The 15,204-nt window shown below is 37.7% G+C and overlaps 1 protein-coding gene across 1 annotated transcript in view; it reads right to left on the bottom strand.

The window, feature by feature from the left end:
• Positions 1-3,722: 3,722 nt before the first annotated feature.
• LOC105216932 (D-beta-hydroxybutyrate dehydrogenase, mitochondrial) overlaps positions 3,723-15,204 on the bottom strand; it is a 71,642-nt gene continuing 60,160 nt past the window's right edge. The window contains exons 4-9 of the mRNA XM_054234722.1: positions 7,574-7,780; positions 6,895-7,048; positions 6,655-6,729; positions 6,349-6,530; positions 4,657-4,758; positions 3,723-4,466 (exon numbers count right to left, since the gene is read on the bottom strand). Of these exons, the coding sequence (XP_054090697.1) occupies positions 4,275-4,466; positions 4,657-4,758; positions 6,349-6,530; positions 6,655-6,729; positions 6,895-7,048; positions 7,574-7,780 (912 nt within the window). The 3' untranslated portion in view covers positions 3,723-4,274. The remainder of the gene's footprint in view (positions 4,467-4,656; positions 4,759-6,348; positions 6,531-6,654; positions 6,730-6,894; positions 7,049-7,573; positions 7,781-15,204) is intronic.

The following is a 15,204-nucleotide window of genomic DNA, read 5'->3' as shown; positions in this document are numbered from 1 at the left end:
CATTGTCATAGATGAAAAAGAAGGCGTACAGTGGCACAATTAAGCCTATGTGCTTGCATAATTTATCAGCTGTCAATAGCGCCATCTAGGTGTCCATTGGGGTGGCGTGTTGGTCGCAATGCTTTCAAACGCTAGATACTTTGCGATACTCGAACCATATTTTTTACTTTCTATGTACTTAATAAGAACTGTCCAATATGTGTGGGACAAATCTGGCATTCAATATCTGATGTTTAATTACCGATAGAGATTATTTGATCTCAATGAAATTTATAAGTCCCGAAACAAAAATTCGAGGCGTCCGCAAAGACAACCTTCGATTGAATGTTATACGATCACAACGTTGTTGCACTTGAGTCGATTTAAGATAGATTTGTCATCCAAACAGAAATTTCCTAGCCCTCCTAAGGTTCCCGAAGGGGCCATAGAACAGACGTCCGTTGGAGTACTCGCGATTTTCCAACAAACGCATATGAGGTCTAGATCAGTTTTATCGAGATTAACATGTTATTCCGGGATCGCTAAATATTCGATGCTTGTTTCAGTACCTACGAAAAATAACTATTGGCCGTGGACCAAAGAGTGTGATTACTGTTTGTGGTCTTCCATTAAGCAACATAATTCCGACGGAGTGATACCATATGATGTGCTGACACTTATGTATATAATCGTAAATCTGCGTCTAAGCATATCTCTAAATGAGATGAGTATGTTGCGAGTGACGCTGACAGTTAGAAGATGCGCGAAGCCATTTTTTTATCTGTTCGCTGACAAACTGTTGACAGCGGAACGAAATGCAGGTGACAGGCACAAGCAGATTATGTTACAGCAAAAAAAAAAAATATTACCGCTTGTGGCAATGTGTAGCTTCGCGCTAAAAAGCTATCGCTGTTTTGAGTTTGAGCAGTTATTTCGTTATTTTTATGGGAACACTCGCTCTGCAGCTGTCAACTTTTGCTTTTAAACATTGCTGTCGCTGCTATATTTTCCAAAAGTACTAGGAATATAATGTACATATACATATAATATATACTATATAATTGTTTGTTATGTGCCATCACCTAATGTTGCATGCACTATCCATTGCAGATTATCGCAGTTTAGAATGCACTTTTTTCTGTTCAACAAATTCGTTTGGTGAAATTTTGCTTGCAGCAATTTGTAGCAATCGAAAAAGTTCAGCAAATCGTTGCACAGAGCTGAGTGTTGTTTGGCCTGCGCTAATATTAACAGGCGCTACCACAACCAGGGAACTTCCGAGTATACTTTGAAGTTGGAGTTGCAATGAGTTTACTCTGTTTTTATTGTTATTTTTATAGTTATTGATTTCTGATTGGTTCTTTATATACTATCAGACCGCTCCGGCTTCGCTTCGGTTTAAACAAACATTTCAAAAGTTAAAAGTTGATGGTTTTGGAATTTTGCGGGTGCTCGTTCCACGACTTTCTGGAACGCGATTGCGATGCGATGAGAATTACTTGCAAGACCATTTTCAATTACAGATTAAGATTCTCCATCACGAAGTCCTTTTGATACCCTCACCTCGAAACTATTTCCAGAAAGTTGAGATTCTAGTAATGAATATAACCTATGTTACTCTCCAATTGTGAAAGAATTTTTGAAATTGGCACAGTCGTTTTGAGTTTATTCATTATCATTACAAACATACATACAAATCTTTCCTCTTTATAATAACGGGTGATTTTTTTGAGGTTAGGATTTTCATGCATTAGTATTTGACAGATCACGTGGGATTTCAGACATGGTGTCAAAGAGAAAGATGCTCAGTATGCTTTGACATTTCATCATGAATAGACTTACTAACGAGCTAACGTCGAATTTTCAGTGAATGGGCCCTAGAAAAGTTGGCAGAAAATCCGCTTTTTTATCGACAAATTTTGTTCAGCGATGAGGCTCATTTCTGGTTGAATGGCTACGTAAGTAAGCAAAATTGCCGCATTTGGGGTGAAGAGCAACCAGAAGCCGTTCAAGAACTGCCCATGCATCCCGAAAAATGCACTGTTTGGTGTGGTTTGTACGCTGGTGGAATCATTGGACCGTATTTTTTCAAAGATGCTGTTGGACGCAACGTTACGGTGAATGGCGATCGCTATCGTTCGATGCTAACAAACTTTTTGTTGCCAAAAATGGAAGAACTGAACTTGGTTGACATGTGGTTTCAACAAGATGGCGCTACATGCCACACAGCTCGCGATTCTATGGCCATTTTGAGGGAAAACTTCGGAGAACAATTCATCTCAAGAAATGGACCCGTAAGTTGGCCACCAAGATCATGCGATTTAACGCCTTTAGACTATTTTTTGTGGGGCTACGTCAAGTCTAAAGTCTACAGAAATAAGCCAGCAACTATTCCAGCTTTGGAAGACAACATTTCCGAAGAAATTCGGGCTATTCCGGCCGAAATGCTCGAAAAAGTTGCCCAAAATTGGACTTTCCGAATGGACCACCTAAGACGCAGCCGCGGTCAACATTTAAATGAAATTATCTTCAAAAAGTAAATGTCATGAACCAATCCAACGTTTCAAATAAAGAACCGATGAGATTTTATGCGTTTTTTTTTTTAAAAAAGTTATCAAGCTCTTAAAAAATCACCCTTTACTATATACTTCCTCAATACAAACTCATAATTCGACCAGTAATATGATATGGAGTAGAATAGTGGGCGCCGCTCGAAAAGGACAAAGAAAATTTTTAAGAAATATCTTTGAGGCTGTCAAAGATAATGACGAGTGACGTATAAGGTGGAACCTTGTGCTAGACCAACTTATTCAAACTGAAAATGTTTTACGCTAAATTAAAGCGATGACTCAGTCATGTATACGTATAGATTATATAGGTGAAAGCATTCACCACTAAAGCAAGGATAAGACCAAGATCAAAATGAATTGAAGTACTCGAGGAAGTCATGAAAAAGCTTGTCATAAAAATTTAAAGAAAAAAATGCCGAGATGGCTGGAGGTCACATATGCAGTAGACTGAAGCTCTTGAGGAACTGTAGCGCGAAAGACGAATATGAATCCTACAGCCAAATGCTTCGCCACTTTCTGTTTTTATAGCATAAGTTTAAATGATAAACGGTTCGCAACGAACTGTTGTTGAGCTAATCATATATTGGGTCTAGACCCCTTGATGAAGTGATTTGACTCCTTAAGATACTTTGTGGAGAAGTTATTATCAAAAATCGGTGAGGACCGAGCAGTTAGAAACCAACACTTGGAAAAAGTGTAGCAAATTTCGGCAGAAAGGTTGGTCTTAATAAGGTACAGCCGCGGTTGCCATAATCCCTAAATTCCATTTAACTCATAAAACAGCGAACTAGTAAATCCGAGATGATCGTTTCTATGTTTCATTGGAAACAAAAGATCTGTAGCTATATCTACCTTCAATAAATATATTTCGATTTTCAAATAACCTCATGAGATCATCTATCTTATTATTATTTAGTCTATTGTCGTTATTGTTATAGTTTTATGATGCTGGTTGTGTGTTCTTAATCAACTTGAGATCGGGTAAGCAAACTCTAAGCGATCTTTGTTTATTTCTCTTCTAGTTATATATTCAATAATCTATGTGAAATAATTTGTATTTAATATTGAATATTTAAATAATAAACCAGCTTAAGACTTATATATGTTCGACCACCTGTGGTTAGACGGCTTACCAGCCAATTTCTTAAACTAACCAAACAAATTGCTGTCCAATCGTTGTTTGTGTTCACCTTTATTGAAAATCTCACAATTTTTACTCTACATATTCAAAAGAAATACAATTATTTATGTACGTATAGTAAAATTTGGCTTATTGATTATGAGCTTAAGAACTACACAAGTAAAATGAAATTAAATTTTAAAACAAAATTTAAATGAAGATACAATTAAAGAAGACACACAAGTATTGAGTAGAAATTGAAAATAAGTTCTAAATAATTTCTTAAATGCGTTTTGCTTTCTCCAACTATTGCAAATTTAAATGTATTTGTGTGAAAATTAATAATTAAAAATAAATGCTTTTTTAGTACAAAATTTGCTTCTTTAAACTATGGTTAATTATTGCATATGGATTATTGTATGTATGTGTACGTGTGACTTATTCAATTTGGCCAATTTAAACTGTTTGATACCTAAAGCAAATATTATTCATTATTTATTCGATCACAACAATACAATATTTGTGCAGTGAACTCTCTTTAGTGATGCAGTCGTGTCCTTTGGTTCGTTTGCCTTTTCCTTTGCTCTGTCATGATGTGTGGGCGTTTAGAAAGCACCTTGTGGGCGCACCTTCTTTTTGGGCTCGGCAAAGAGGATTTCGTACAGTGCGGTGGGCAAGTGTTCGGCCAAGAAGATTTGAATCTTTTCGCGTGCGGTCACTGGGGTGTAGCGTGCCATGGGGAAGGTGCGGGAGACGGCATCGATCAGAACGCGCAGAGAGGGTTGAATGTCAGCGGTCTGAGGAGAGAGAGATGTAACGATTATTTTTAATAATTTTTATTTGAGTTTATTTAGATATGAGATTATTTAATTTCAACATAATAGTAGTCTTAATTTTATCAAAGATTTTGATGAATTTCGATTCATTATATTTCGTAGTCCACTATTTCAGTTGAACTGATCTAAATTAATATTTTTTAATTATTACCTCTCTTGAGTATTTCTCCAATGAAGTCATAGCAGCTTCATAGTAATCTTCGCCATAGGTCTTCTTTTGTTCAGAGGTCAATTGAGCCCACATTTCCTTAGCCTGAAAGAGTTTTTTTGATTAACTTGGAAATATGGAAATGTGCTAGAGTATTAGATTCAAGGATGATATCTACATATGCATATCAAGACTTTCAGATTCAGTAGGTTCAAACGCCGAGAAAAAATCTACATATTTTTTTATTTAACTTTGAGAGACAACATCCACATTTGTTTAGGTTCGAAAGTAAGGTTCCTACACTGAGGCACATGTTCCACATATGGCATGTTAAGATTTTTAGATTTCACAATGAAGTTCTAACTCTGAGAGACAACATCCATATTTCTTTGGGCTCGAAAGTATGGTTCCAACACTGAGGCACATGTTCCACATATGGCATGTTAAGATTTTTAGCTTTCATAATGAAGTTCTAACTCTGAGAGACAACATCCACATTATTTTAGGCTCGAAAGTAAGGTTCCAATACTGATGGATCATAAGTTCTAACTCTGGAGACAACATCCACATTTGTTTAGGTTCGAAAGTAAATTTCCAACACTGATGGAACAGAAGTTCTATCTCTGAGAGACAACGTCCACATGTGGTTCTTAATAGTGCGAGGACAATTGTTCGAGGTTAATACTTAAGTTGCGGCGAAAGCTCATTTTTTGTCCGTATATCCATGGTCCCCGACTAAAAGCTTGATCAAGTCAATATGATATACCAACTATGAAAAATGTCCTAATAGTTCTTATATAAGCCTTCTGCTACGAAGAGTAGCATATTTTATCCCTCTTACAGATTTTGAATTTCTTGTTAACGACAGTTATGGTATCCCTCGACCAGCCTAAGCATCTCACAGAGATTAGTAATTTCTTAAATTGAATTATATTTGTAGACAATTTTAGGGAAACTGCAAATCAACTTTCCAAAAGATCAATATTCAAATATATGTGACAAAAAGTGGATATTTTTTAACAGTCTATCCTTAGATCTTAACTATCTTGTAAAAAATATCCAAGACTTCTGATTTAGCGTCAGTATGCCTTGGTGTCATATTTCGCCGAATAGACTCTTGCGGCGTTGGGACAATCCATGATGATAGTAATATGATAAGTTTATGTTATAAATGTAGACTGCTGAATTGTCTGGGCCTTTCTTCACTATAAAGTTTTGTTACTAAATTTATTTTTTAGTAATCTGTAAAAATTTTGCTTGCATGTTATTCTTGCCATCTCTCCCAAATATACCCGCACGTAACAGGTGTGCATGTATTACCGTTAATACTCCGTTAATGTTTATGGTGGTCATTTTGGGGTCGCATATGCACGATGAAGTCGTAAAATATAAAATAGATGTGCAGCTGGTCAAGCCAAGGTAAGACGGCCATTACATAGATAAGTAAATGCAGAAAGCGCTAGCAGACGGAGAACTCGCTAATGCAGTTCACTAACTTTAATGGCCGGTAAGTAACTTGCTACGTTTATATTAGCCACAATTATGGTGGCCATATATTTTTCGCTGTGGAAAAGAAAGACACCGTACAAAAATTGCAAACTGCCGACTGTTTCAGGGTCTCATTACATGGCTTAACTAAAATTACTTCTATTTTCTTAAAGTTTTTTTTTCTCAGAGTTCACTTGTTGCGCTCACCTGTTCACGCAATTCAGTCTCGTTTAGCCAACTGTTGCCGGGCGCAAATTCACCGGCAGCCACCACCGACACATCGACACCACGTTGACGCATCTCCTGACGCAAACAACCGGCAAAACTTTCAATGGCCGCTTGGGTGGCACTTTGAATGCCGCGCACTGGTGCTGGGATTTTGCTAAGTCCTGTAATTAGAGATGTGTAGAAGTGTAGAAGAAAGCAGGAAGAAATGGTAATTAAGAAGTCATTTGAGTTTTTTGTGTCTGGTCGGGGAAGAAAGGCATATACTAAGTGACATGCTTTACACACCTGAGGTCAAGAAGACGACACGTCCAGTGGAGCGGCGAATTAACGGCAACATAATTTGGGTCAAACGTGCGGCACCTGCAGTGAAATTATGCAATTATTACTTTGGATTTACAACCCTTTATTTAAGTGCAGCGCGTACAACGATTTTGTGAAGCTTAAAGCTTTATGTAACGCTAGGTGGCGCTGCGTAGTCTCTAAGCTTATTGAATGCTTCTTATAGCAAGTCATTTGATTACTCACCCAACAAATTCAAATCCAATGACTTGCGCAATACACCAAATGGAATCCATTCCAACTCTCCGAGTGCAACCCAGTGAGCACAATGCACCACAGCCCACAAGCCATAAGCACCATCGGGCAAATGTTCCGAAATATAGACAGCGGCTTCAAGTAGCTGAAAAAGAATAAATAGAGTAAGTATATCAAGAATGCGAGCAGTATAAATCTGATGGTGTGTTAAGTATTAGTAGGTAAAGCTTAAGAAAAGCTTCCAATAAAGCTTTTAAGACACATACTAAACCGAAGATAGTATAAAAGGGTGAATTGATTGCTGGAATAAGTTCCAAAAAAGTATAAACTAACGTTGCTTTAAATGATAAGATTATGTCATGCCAGACATTGAAGCTTTGATGAAGTGTTTTAAAATTTAATCCACATAGGGGTTGCTTTTTAGAGCTTTTGTGGAATGTAACAAAGCCAATAAAGTGAGAATGACGTTCGAAAGCTGACTGGGAATGTAGGTTTTAGTTCATTAAAGCTTCGAGGCTACCTAAAAGCTTTTTAGCTCTTCCGTGGTGGTTGTCAACACTAAATAAATAATTCGAATTTTCGAATATGAACACATCGTTTTGCACACTTTTCAAGCTTCGAACTTAGTTTATTCCATATTTAAGTATTTTTAAAACTGCTTTGTACTCACAGATTTCTCCGAGCTCACATCCAAATGCAACAATTTCAAACGACCGGAAGTTTCTTCCTTCAGGATTTTCGCCTCATCAGATTCATCGATTGGCACATTGAAGCCAGCATAGACAGTGAAGCCTAAATCGTCGAGTTTCTTAGCCAAATACCAAGCGATGGGTGTTTCGCAGCCAGTAATGAGTACACCTTTGCCATATGAGGAGACCTGTTGATTGTAAGAGAAGGGAAAAAATATATGTAAATAAACTCGAAATTAAAGAGAGGATTTATTTGTGTTTAAATTTAAGTTACATAATGAAAACTTGAAATTTCATTAAGGACAGGTATATTACAGGTAATATTTATTTATGAGAAAGCTATAATAAAGTCAGGGCGTATATGTAACTTATTGATTGATTGATTGAAACAAAACACTAAATAATAGTTTACGAAGTAACCACCATTCTCAAACATTCCAATGCTTTTCAAAACCAACAACCGTTATATTGCAATTTTCGCATTCACGATTGCGCATATTAATGCAACAAATAGTGAATTTGCCACAAAGTGAAGTGGCGATACATGTTGTTGACAACCACAACTGGCCACAACAATTATGTGGCAGCCTTTATGTGCGGCGATGTCACTAATCGTGTTAGTCTATCGACAGCACACGTAACAACAACATCAATCGCTGAGACTGTAGCAATTTCGTGGCCACATTTATGTATATGTACGATACATACAGCCCCCGAAATTGGTTAGCGGATTCTGAGAATAGCTTAATAAGAGTGACGAGACGACTGGTCCGCAATTGATGGAGCAATGCTGCGACAGCTACATACACGTTCGTAGTGAACACATGCATATATGTAAGTATGCCCCTACTCTCAGTTGTTTTGCAGGAATATAAGTGTATAAGTTCCAAGAGGTAGTGAGTATGAGTTGCCAAGTTTCGCTGTGGTTGCACGGCTGTTGTTAGGCAATGATTTCAGCTGTTGAAGGCAATATAATTAACATTGTCATAACGGTTAAATCATAAACTAGCTATGTCAGAGGCTGCGACATGCGAATCGTTTGAAAACGAAATTGTTCAAAGAAAATATTTTTGCTCTAAAATTTGGACCGAGCAAAATTTCTTTGAAGAAACAAAATTCTAGGATTTTTTCTTAATTATAAAGGAGTTTTGTTAGCTTAGTTATTAGTCCGTACAGAACGGGGAGGCTCAGTCGCCATGGCAATTTTCTTTGAAAAATTTGTACTGTTTTCTGAACCCCTTGAAGTGTTCAAAATATTCATAGTTCGCTATTTTAAGATAATTTTTTCTCCTTTATTATTATAAAAACACCCTTTCGTTCGACGGAATTCCTTTTAGCTACACCCTCCGCGCGGGGGTCGACTGGGCAATGGGTGCCGTTGCATGTACGGTGGTGGTCTCAAACTCTCCGTGGACGGGCTAAGCCATTGCAATGCATGCAGGTGCAGGTGCAGCTAAGGCTGGTGTAATCTCTCATCCATCTCCTTATTGTGGACCTGCAACCCCATGAGGAGGTAGGTAAGGGTTTACACTGGTCATTGCTAATGAGGTACCTGGCGGTAGGTATAAAACGCTAGGCGTAGAGTCCCCCGAATTTCAAAAACTCAGTATGTATGGATTCATATAAGGCCAAATGTCGGCTGCTACCACCGTCGGACACAGCGAGTCTACAACTGTGTCGCCAGCGGCCGCAACTCCACTGCAACGGGAGCAGGTTGCGGTGGTTGTACTGTTACTGCCAAACCAACTCTACGGAGCACGGGTGCCACAGTCCACGAAGATTCGGACAAAGAAAGCGCCGTGAGTATAAACACGGAAATGGAAGAAGAACTTCTTCGCTCTCCGGAGCTTTCGACCGAGGTTTCCAACTCTGGCAACATGGAGGGCCCCGGAAGAAGCCAAGCAAGGAGAGGTTGAAGGTAAAAGCGCGACATAAGGCGGCGGCCGGAATTTGCAGCCGACTCGAAGACAAGTCCAACCTGAAAGAAGAGGAGGAGTAACGGTTGTCTTGGGCCTGAGAGGCCCGAAGGCATCGACGAAGAGGAGGACGAGGAGGAGGAGGGCATACGGACGAGAAGCCGACAACGTTGAAAGCAGCGGCAGCGACCAGCGAGATTGCGAAACGATACTTGATCGTTGCGTTCATTGACCGCTGCCAACCGCTGCAACAGTTGTCACAAGAGCGGTGGAAAGCAGTGGAGATGGAGCTGTTAGAAGCCCTCTTCGCGAAGATGACTCCGATTTAAGCGCACCAACTTTCGACGGAGCTGGGTGGCTTGGCGGGGTCAAGATCCTGGAATGTAAAGACGATCCGTCGTTGACATGGTTGAAGTAGGCTGTAAAAACGCTCCCGAACCTATGGGAAAACGCAAGATTAGAAGTGGTGGACCGCAGCAGCATTCCATCGGTGCTCAAAGCAAGTTATTATAATTATTATGGTGGACCCGGATCACGTTCTGCGGCTGCTGCAAAGACAAAACCAAGATGTGCCGACTAGTGACTGGAGGGTAATATGCGTGGCGATTAATTTTGTGAATTAAATATCAAAATCTATCACTAAATATTTCAGTAATTAGTAAATCTTTAAATGAAAATCTTCGATATTCGTTGATATGCATTATCCTTCATAACCAACTAGCGCTATAAATAGCACAGCTAACATTAAAGTAAATCATGGCATAAATGTGTTTAAATGGAAAAGAGCACCTGTTGATGTGCCACTGCCAACTACAACCCCCACAGCGGATTGCTACAATTTCACCCACACCCATGCAGCCTCCAGCCTCCAGCCTCTGCCAGGGCATCTGGTTACACGAGTATGCATAACTTATCATATGTAAACATAGCACAACATAGCAGAGCTACCATACATGTGCATATAAGCATAGGTGCGTAAATATGGCAGCAGATAGGTACATGTATTTACTTTAGCCACAACACAAACACATAAATATTGTATGTGTATTTACTTTTGCGCCTATGTACCTTTGTACGTTATTCCACTGTTTATATATAAGCTGTGCGATTTTTCGTGCTGCCTAAAACTCTTCCTAATTGGCAAGCTTGCTGCCTCTAATGCGATTTGACAGAACAAAGCAGCTGAGACATTCTCATATCACCGTGAGAAAAGTAACAATCACATCAAGGTGGGGGAGGTGTGCGGTGTGCACTATGTGTATGTAGTGATAATAAAGGTAAATGTCGCTGTACACATGAAGAAAGGCATATGTGGTTGGGAAGGAAATACTCATGTGTATATGTAAAGAGTGGGAGGCTTAAGAGTATGAGTGAACGTTGAACGTTCTAAGAATGCCGCAGTTACATCTAAGATTTTCAACGGGACCGATTTAAAAAATTGCTTTAAACTTTAAATGTTAAAAGGTGATTTCGAGGAATTGAATGCTATGAAGGCATGCCAATGCATGCATATGTATATACATATATACAAATATATGCTTTGATTATTTATTTGGTTAACTCTGCTTTTTTTAAACTTCATCGGATTCTTTTGAAACTCGTTATTCAGTGTCGCTGATTATGGTGAATTTTTAAAATGTGTCCACCATATTGAATCCGCCACTTTGAATTTTTAAAAACCGACACCGAATTCGTAATCAGAGACCCCTAAAACACCCAAGGAGCGAGTTTCAAGCGAATACGATGAATTTTACAAAACGCTGTCCACCATATTGGTTTTCTGGGTTATGTCAAAACCCTGATCTGATGCGGTTAAATGATCGCATTCGAATTCAGCGACCCCATAAATATATGAAATATATATATAGTAAGACCCCTAGGTCATGTCAAAATTTTTTTTGTGTGGCTGTGTTATTAAAAGAACCCACTGAGTCCCATATCTTTACTATACACATATCAGTTTCTCAAACGTTCCGACCTTCGTCCATGCCAGTTGTAAACCTATAATAGAAGTGTGCCAACTGTATAGTACTGAGGACTCTTTCAACAGAAGCGTTCGAACAAAACGCGTATTTTTGTTGAATATACATATATGATATTTTGAGATTTCTGTTGAAATAGTTGCCTTTTGCGAGTGTCGCCTGGGGGTAGAATAGACCCAGGTCGATTATATATTATTTTACTGTTGTGTAACTTGATCGACAAAATTCAAAAATTTCTTACAATTGCACATTTTTTGTAGACAAATGAGCGATCAAAATCATTAGTTGGGCGACTGATCGACACTTACAATAGCACCTGTAGCCAGTAATCGATTATCTACAGCCAGTCGACACTCGCATTAAGGGTGTTAGTTTCATCTAGAAACGCTTTTGGGCATGGGGAAAAGTCTCAACGGAATAGTATGTTCAACAGTCTAAATATAACTGAGATTTAGTTGCGAGATCCTCCCGGTCTGGAATTAAATTATGTAGTATTTTGCTCATGGACAGCATATTTTTTAATTCACTACAATAAAGAACAAGCAGTATATTATTTACATCTATTCTCCAAATCATATACCTAACCATACTGTCAAATGGATAAAACACCGATATTTTCATCGTATCCCCAAAAATTTATAAAATCAGCGATCTCAAGAACCCGCGAGTAACGAGTTTCATGCGATACCGATGAATTTTTCAAAAAAGCCTCCGCCATATTGGATCCGTCATTTTGAATTTTGGAAAACTGTCACCGGATTCGTAATCCGTGACCCCTAAAACACCCAAGTAGCGAGTTTAAAGCGAATCCGATTAATTTTAAAAAGCGTACTCCGCCATATTGGTGTTCTGGGGTTATGTCAAAACCGTGATTTGGATTCGAATTCAGCGATCCCAAAAACATATAGCACACATATTAAGACCACTAGGTCATAACAATTTTTTTGTTTGTGGGGCTGTGTTATTTTCTATAATTTCTTCAGATGATTATATTTGATAGTTCCAATCAATCCTCTCCCGTTCTTCGAATAGATTTACATTTCTAAGAAAAATGGAGGATGTTTGTGTTTTCATGCAAGGTAAGAGTAGCTAGCTGAGTAGCTAACGATCACGAGGGAGCCTGGCCGTAATAATTATCATTTTCGATGAGGTGAATGTGTGATGCCATTGGGAACACGAAAAAATTAAATAAAATTATATTTTTTCCCAAATACTGTGGATGGTGTCTCAATTCCAGTAAACAATTCTAAAAAAGTCAGCGCCGAATAGGCACCGTTGATTTAGGAACTACCTTTCAGAAGCCGTGTCGCACAGGTAACCCATTTGATTATTTTTTAATCAAATATTTGAAAACTTTATTTTTGGTAAAAGAAATATTGAAGAAAAATTTTGCAATTCCAATACACCCAACTGTGGGCTCGGAGCTAAATATAGAAACTGGGTCAAGTTATTGAAAAGAAAAAATCAAATTCCACATTTGATCAATGGCAGTTCCGCTTCGATGGCGAATTCTTAAAATCGCAAAAGTAAAATGCGCCTTTAAGTTAACAAGTTTGACGTAAGTGCAATTTGCAGCTGCGACGGCCTTAACAGCCGCACGTGGCGCGTACGTGTTGCATGTTTGCTGGCGCAGCGCAGCGATGCGTGGCTACTCAAGGGTGCAACAAAGTGTGTGTGTGGGCAAGGAATGGTGAAACGGCAAAACGAATGTAAAAACAAGAAAAGAAGAAACGACAAGCAAAGTACAAGGCACAGCTCGCAGGAGCTTGAGTTTGGCGAAAGCGCCGCGGGCGCTTGCCAGTGTTGCAACGAATGTTGCATGCATATTTCCCACAGGAAATATTGCCGATGCAATTGCGTGCATGTAACGGCAGTTTATGCACTGTGTTGATAAGTTGTTGTTGTTGGTGATTTTCTCTAGCGAGCGGCGCGCGTAATCACGTCCTTTGACCGCGCAACGCACGCGCACACTATTTGCCGTATTGTTGTTTTTTATTGTTTTTGTGATTGTGATAGTCGCGTTCGCTGACGTAAAACCGCTGTGTATTTGCCACACGTCGCAGCATTGTGCGCCTGCCATTGTGTTGCATGTTTGCGGTCGCTTTTTTGCGTCCTCATGTTTCTCTTGCTGCTGGGAGGAGCTTTGCTTTGGCAGCGGAAATGTTGTCGCTTGTTTTATGCGTTGCCCTTTCCGTGGTTTTTCATTGTAATGCCGTCGCTTGTATGCCGTTCTGAGAAAGCGCGTTGTTACAGTTGTAGATTTTGTTATTGTTTTCGACAACAATCACTGCTAATTTGAAATGTTGCGGTTGGCTGCCGGCGCTGCTGTGACCCTTTCCTTTCAAAGGGACGCATGTTGATTTTTCTTCTGAGCCACATTTCTGTTGTCCGCTCCTGTCGTTAGTTACTGCTTTGAGAATACAGAAACAAAATGTTCTACCTTACAATGGCTACACGGCCATCTAAATGTCAAAGTGAGTGACACATGTTGCTTGCACAAGCGCGCGCCCACGTTGTGTACGCCGCAGCTAAGCAAGAGTACATCAGGGCGTATACGCAACCTCAAGTGCACAGCATAGCATCATAGCGTTGCTTCTGTGCCGCTTTAACCTTAAAATAAATCATTCTTTACTATTTACACTACACCTTCTAGCTGTAATTTATTTGTTTGCTTCATCTCACAGCCTCCTTGGTTATCCACAGACATTGTGTACAGTTATAAATTAAGTTTTTTCCATCCAGCTTCATGCCTTTGCTGCAGTTAAAAGTTTTTACTGCCTAGTGCTATTTTTGGTTGCACTTTCCAGCTGTGATTCGTTTACTTACTATCGGCGTTGTTATCTTATTTGCAGCGCCGAAAAAAAGCTCAATTAGCAACAATTCACTTTTAGAAGTGTAATAGAAGTAATTATACGCCCTGTACGCCCAACGAATGGTCACTTGCAAAGTTGATGCAGGCAAGCAATTGAATTGCATGGTTCGCAAAGTGAGTGATTGCAATCAAGTAAGTGTGTTTTCGAGCACAGAACTGTAGGTTTTTGAGGTACTAATTGAGTGGCAGTTGTTGTTAGTGTAGAAAAAGTTTAAAATAAAATAAAATAAAATAAAATAAAATAAAATAAAATAAAATAAAATAAAATAAAATAAAATAAAATAAAATAAAATAAAATAAAATAAAATAAAATAAAATAAAATAAAATAAAATAAAATAAAATAAAATAAAATAAAATAAAATAAAATAAAATAAAATAAAATAAAATAAAATAAAATAAAATAAAATAAAATAAAATAAAATAAAATAAAATAAAATAAAATAAAATAAAATAAAATAAAATAAAAAATAATTTAATATAAATGTGAAATAAATTTGAGAGAGCTAAAAATTAATTAAATAAAATTAAAATAAAAAATAAAAAACTGAAATAAATTAAAACTAAATAAAACAAAATAAAATTAAAAAAAAATAAAATAAAATAAAAGAAAATAAAAAAAACTAAATAAAATAAAAGAAAATAAAAAAAAATTAAATTAAATAAAATAAAATTAAATAAAATAAAATAAAATAAAATAAAATAAAATAAAATAAAATGAAAAATTGATATAAATGTGAAATAAATTTGAGAGAGCTAAAAATTAATTAAATAAAATTAAAAAAAAATAAAAAACTGAAATAAATTAAAACTAAATAAAATAAAATAAAATAAAATAAAATAA

Source organism: Zeugodacus cucurbitae, chromosome 6, assembly GCF_028554725.1.
Source record: "Zeugodacus cucurbitae isolate PBARC_wt_2022May chromosome 6, idZeuCucr1.2, whole genome shotgun sequence".
In the NCBI taxonomy this organism is placed as follows: domain Eukaryota; kingdom Metazoa; phylum Arthropoda; class Insecta; order Diptera; family Tephritidae; genus Zeugodacus; species Zeugodacus cucurbitae.
This window is presented reverse-complemented; position numbering and strand designations above follow the sequence as displayed.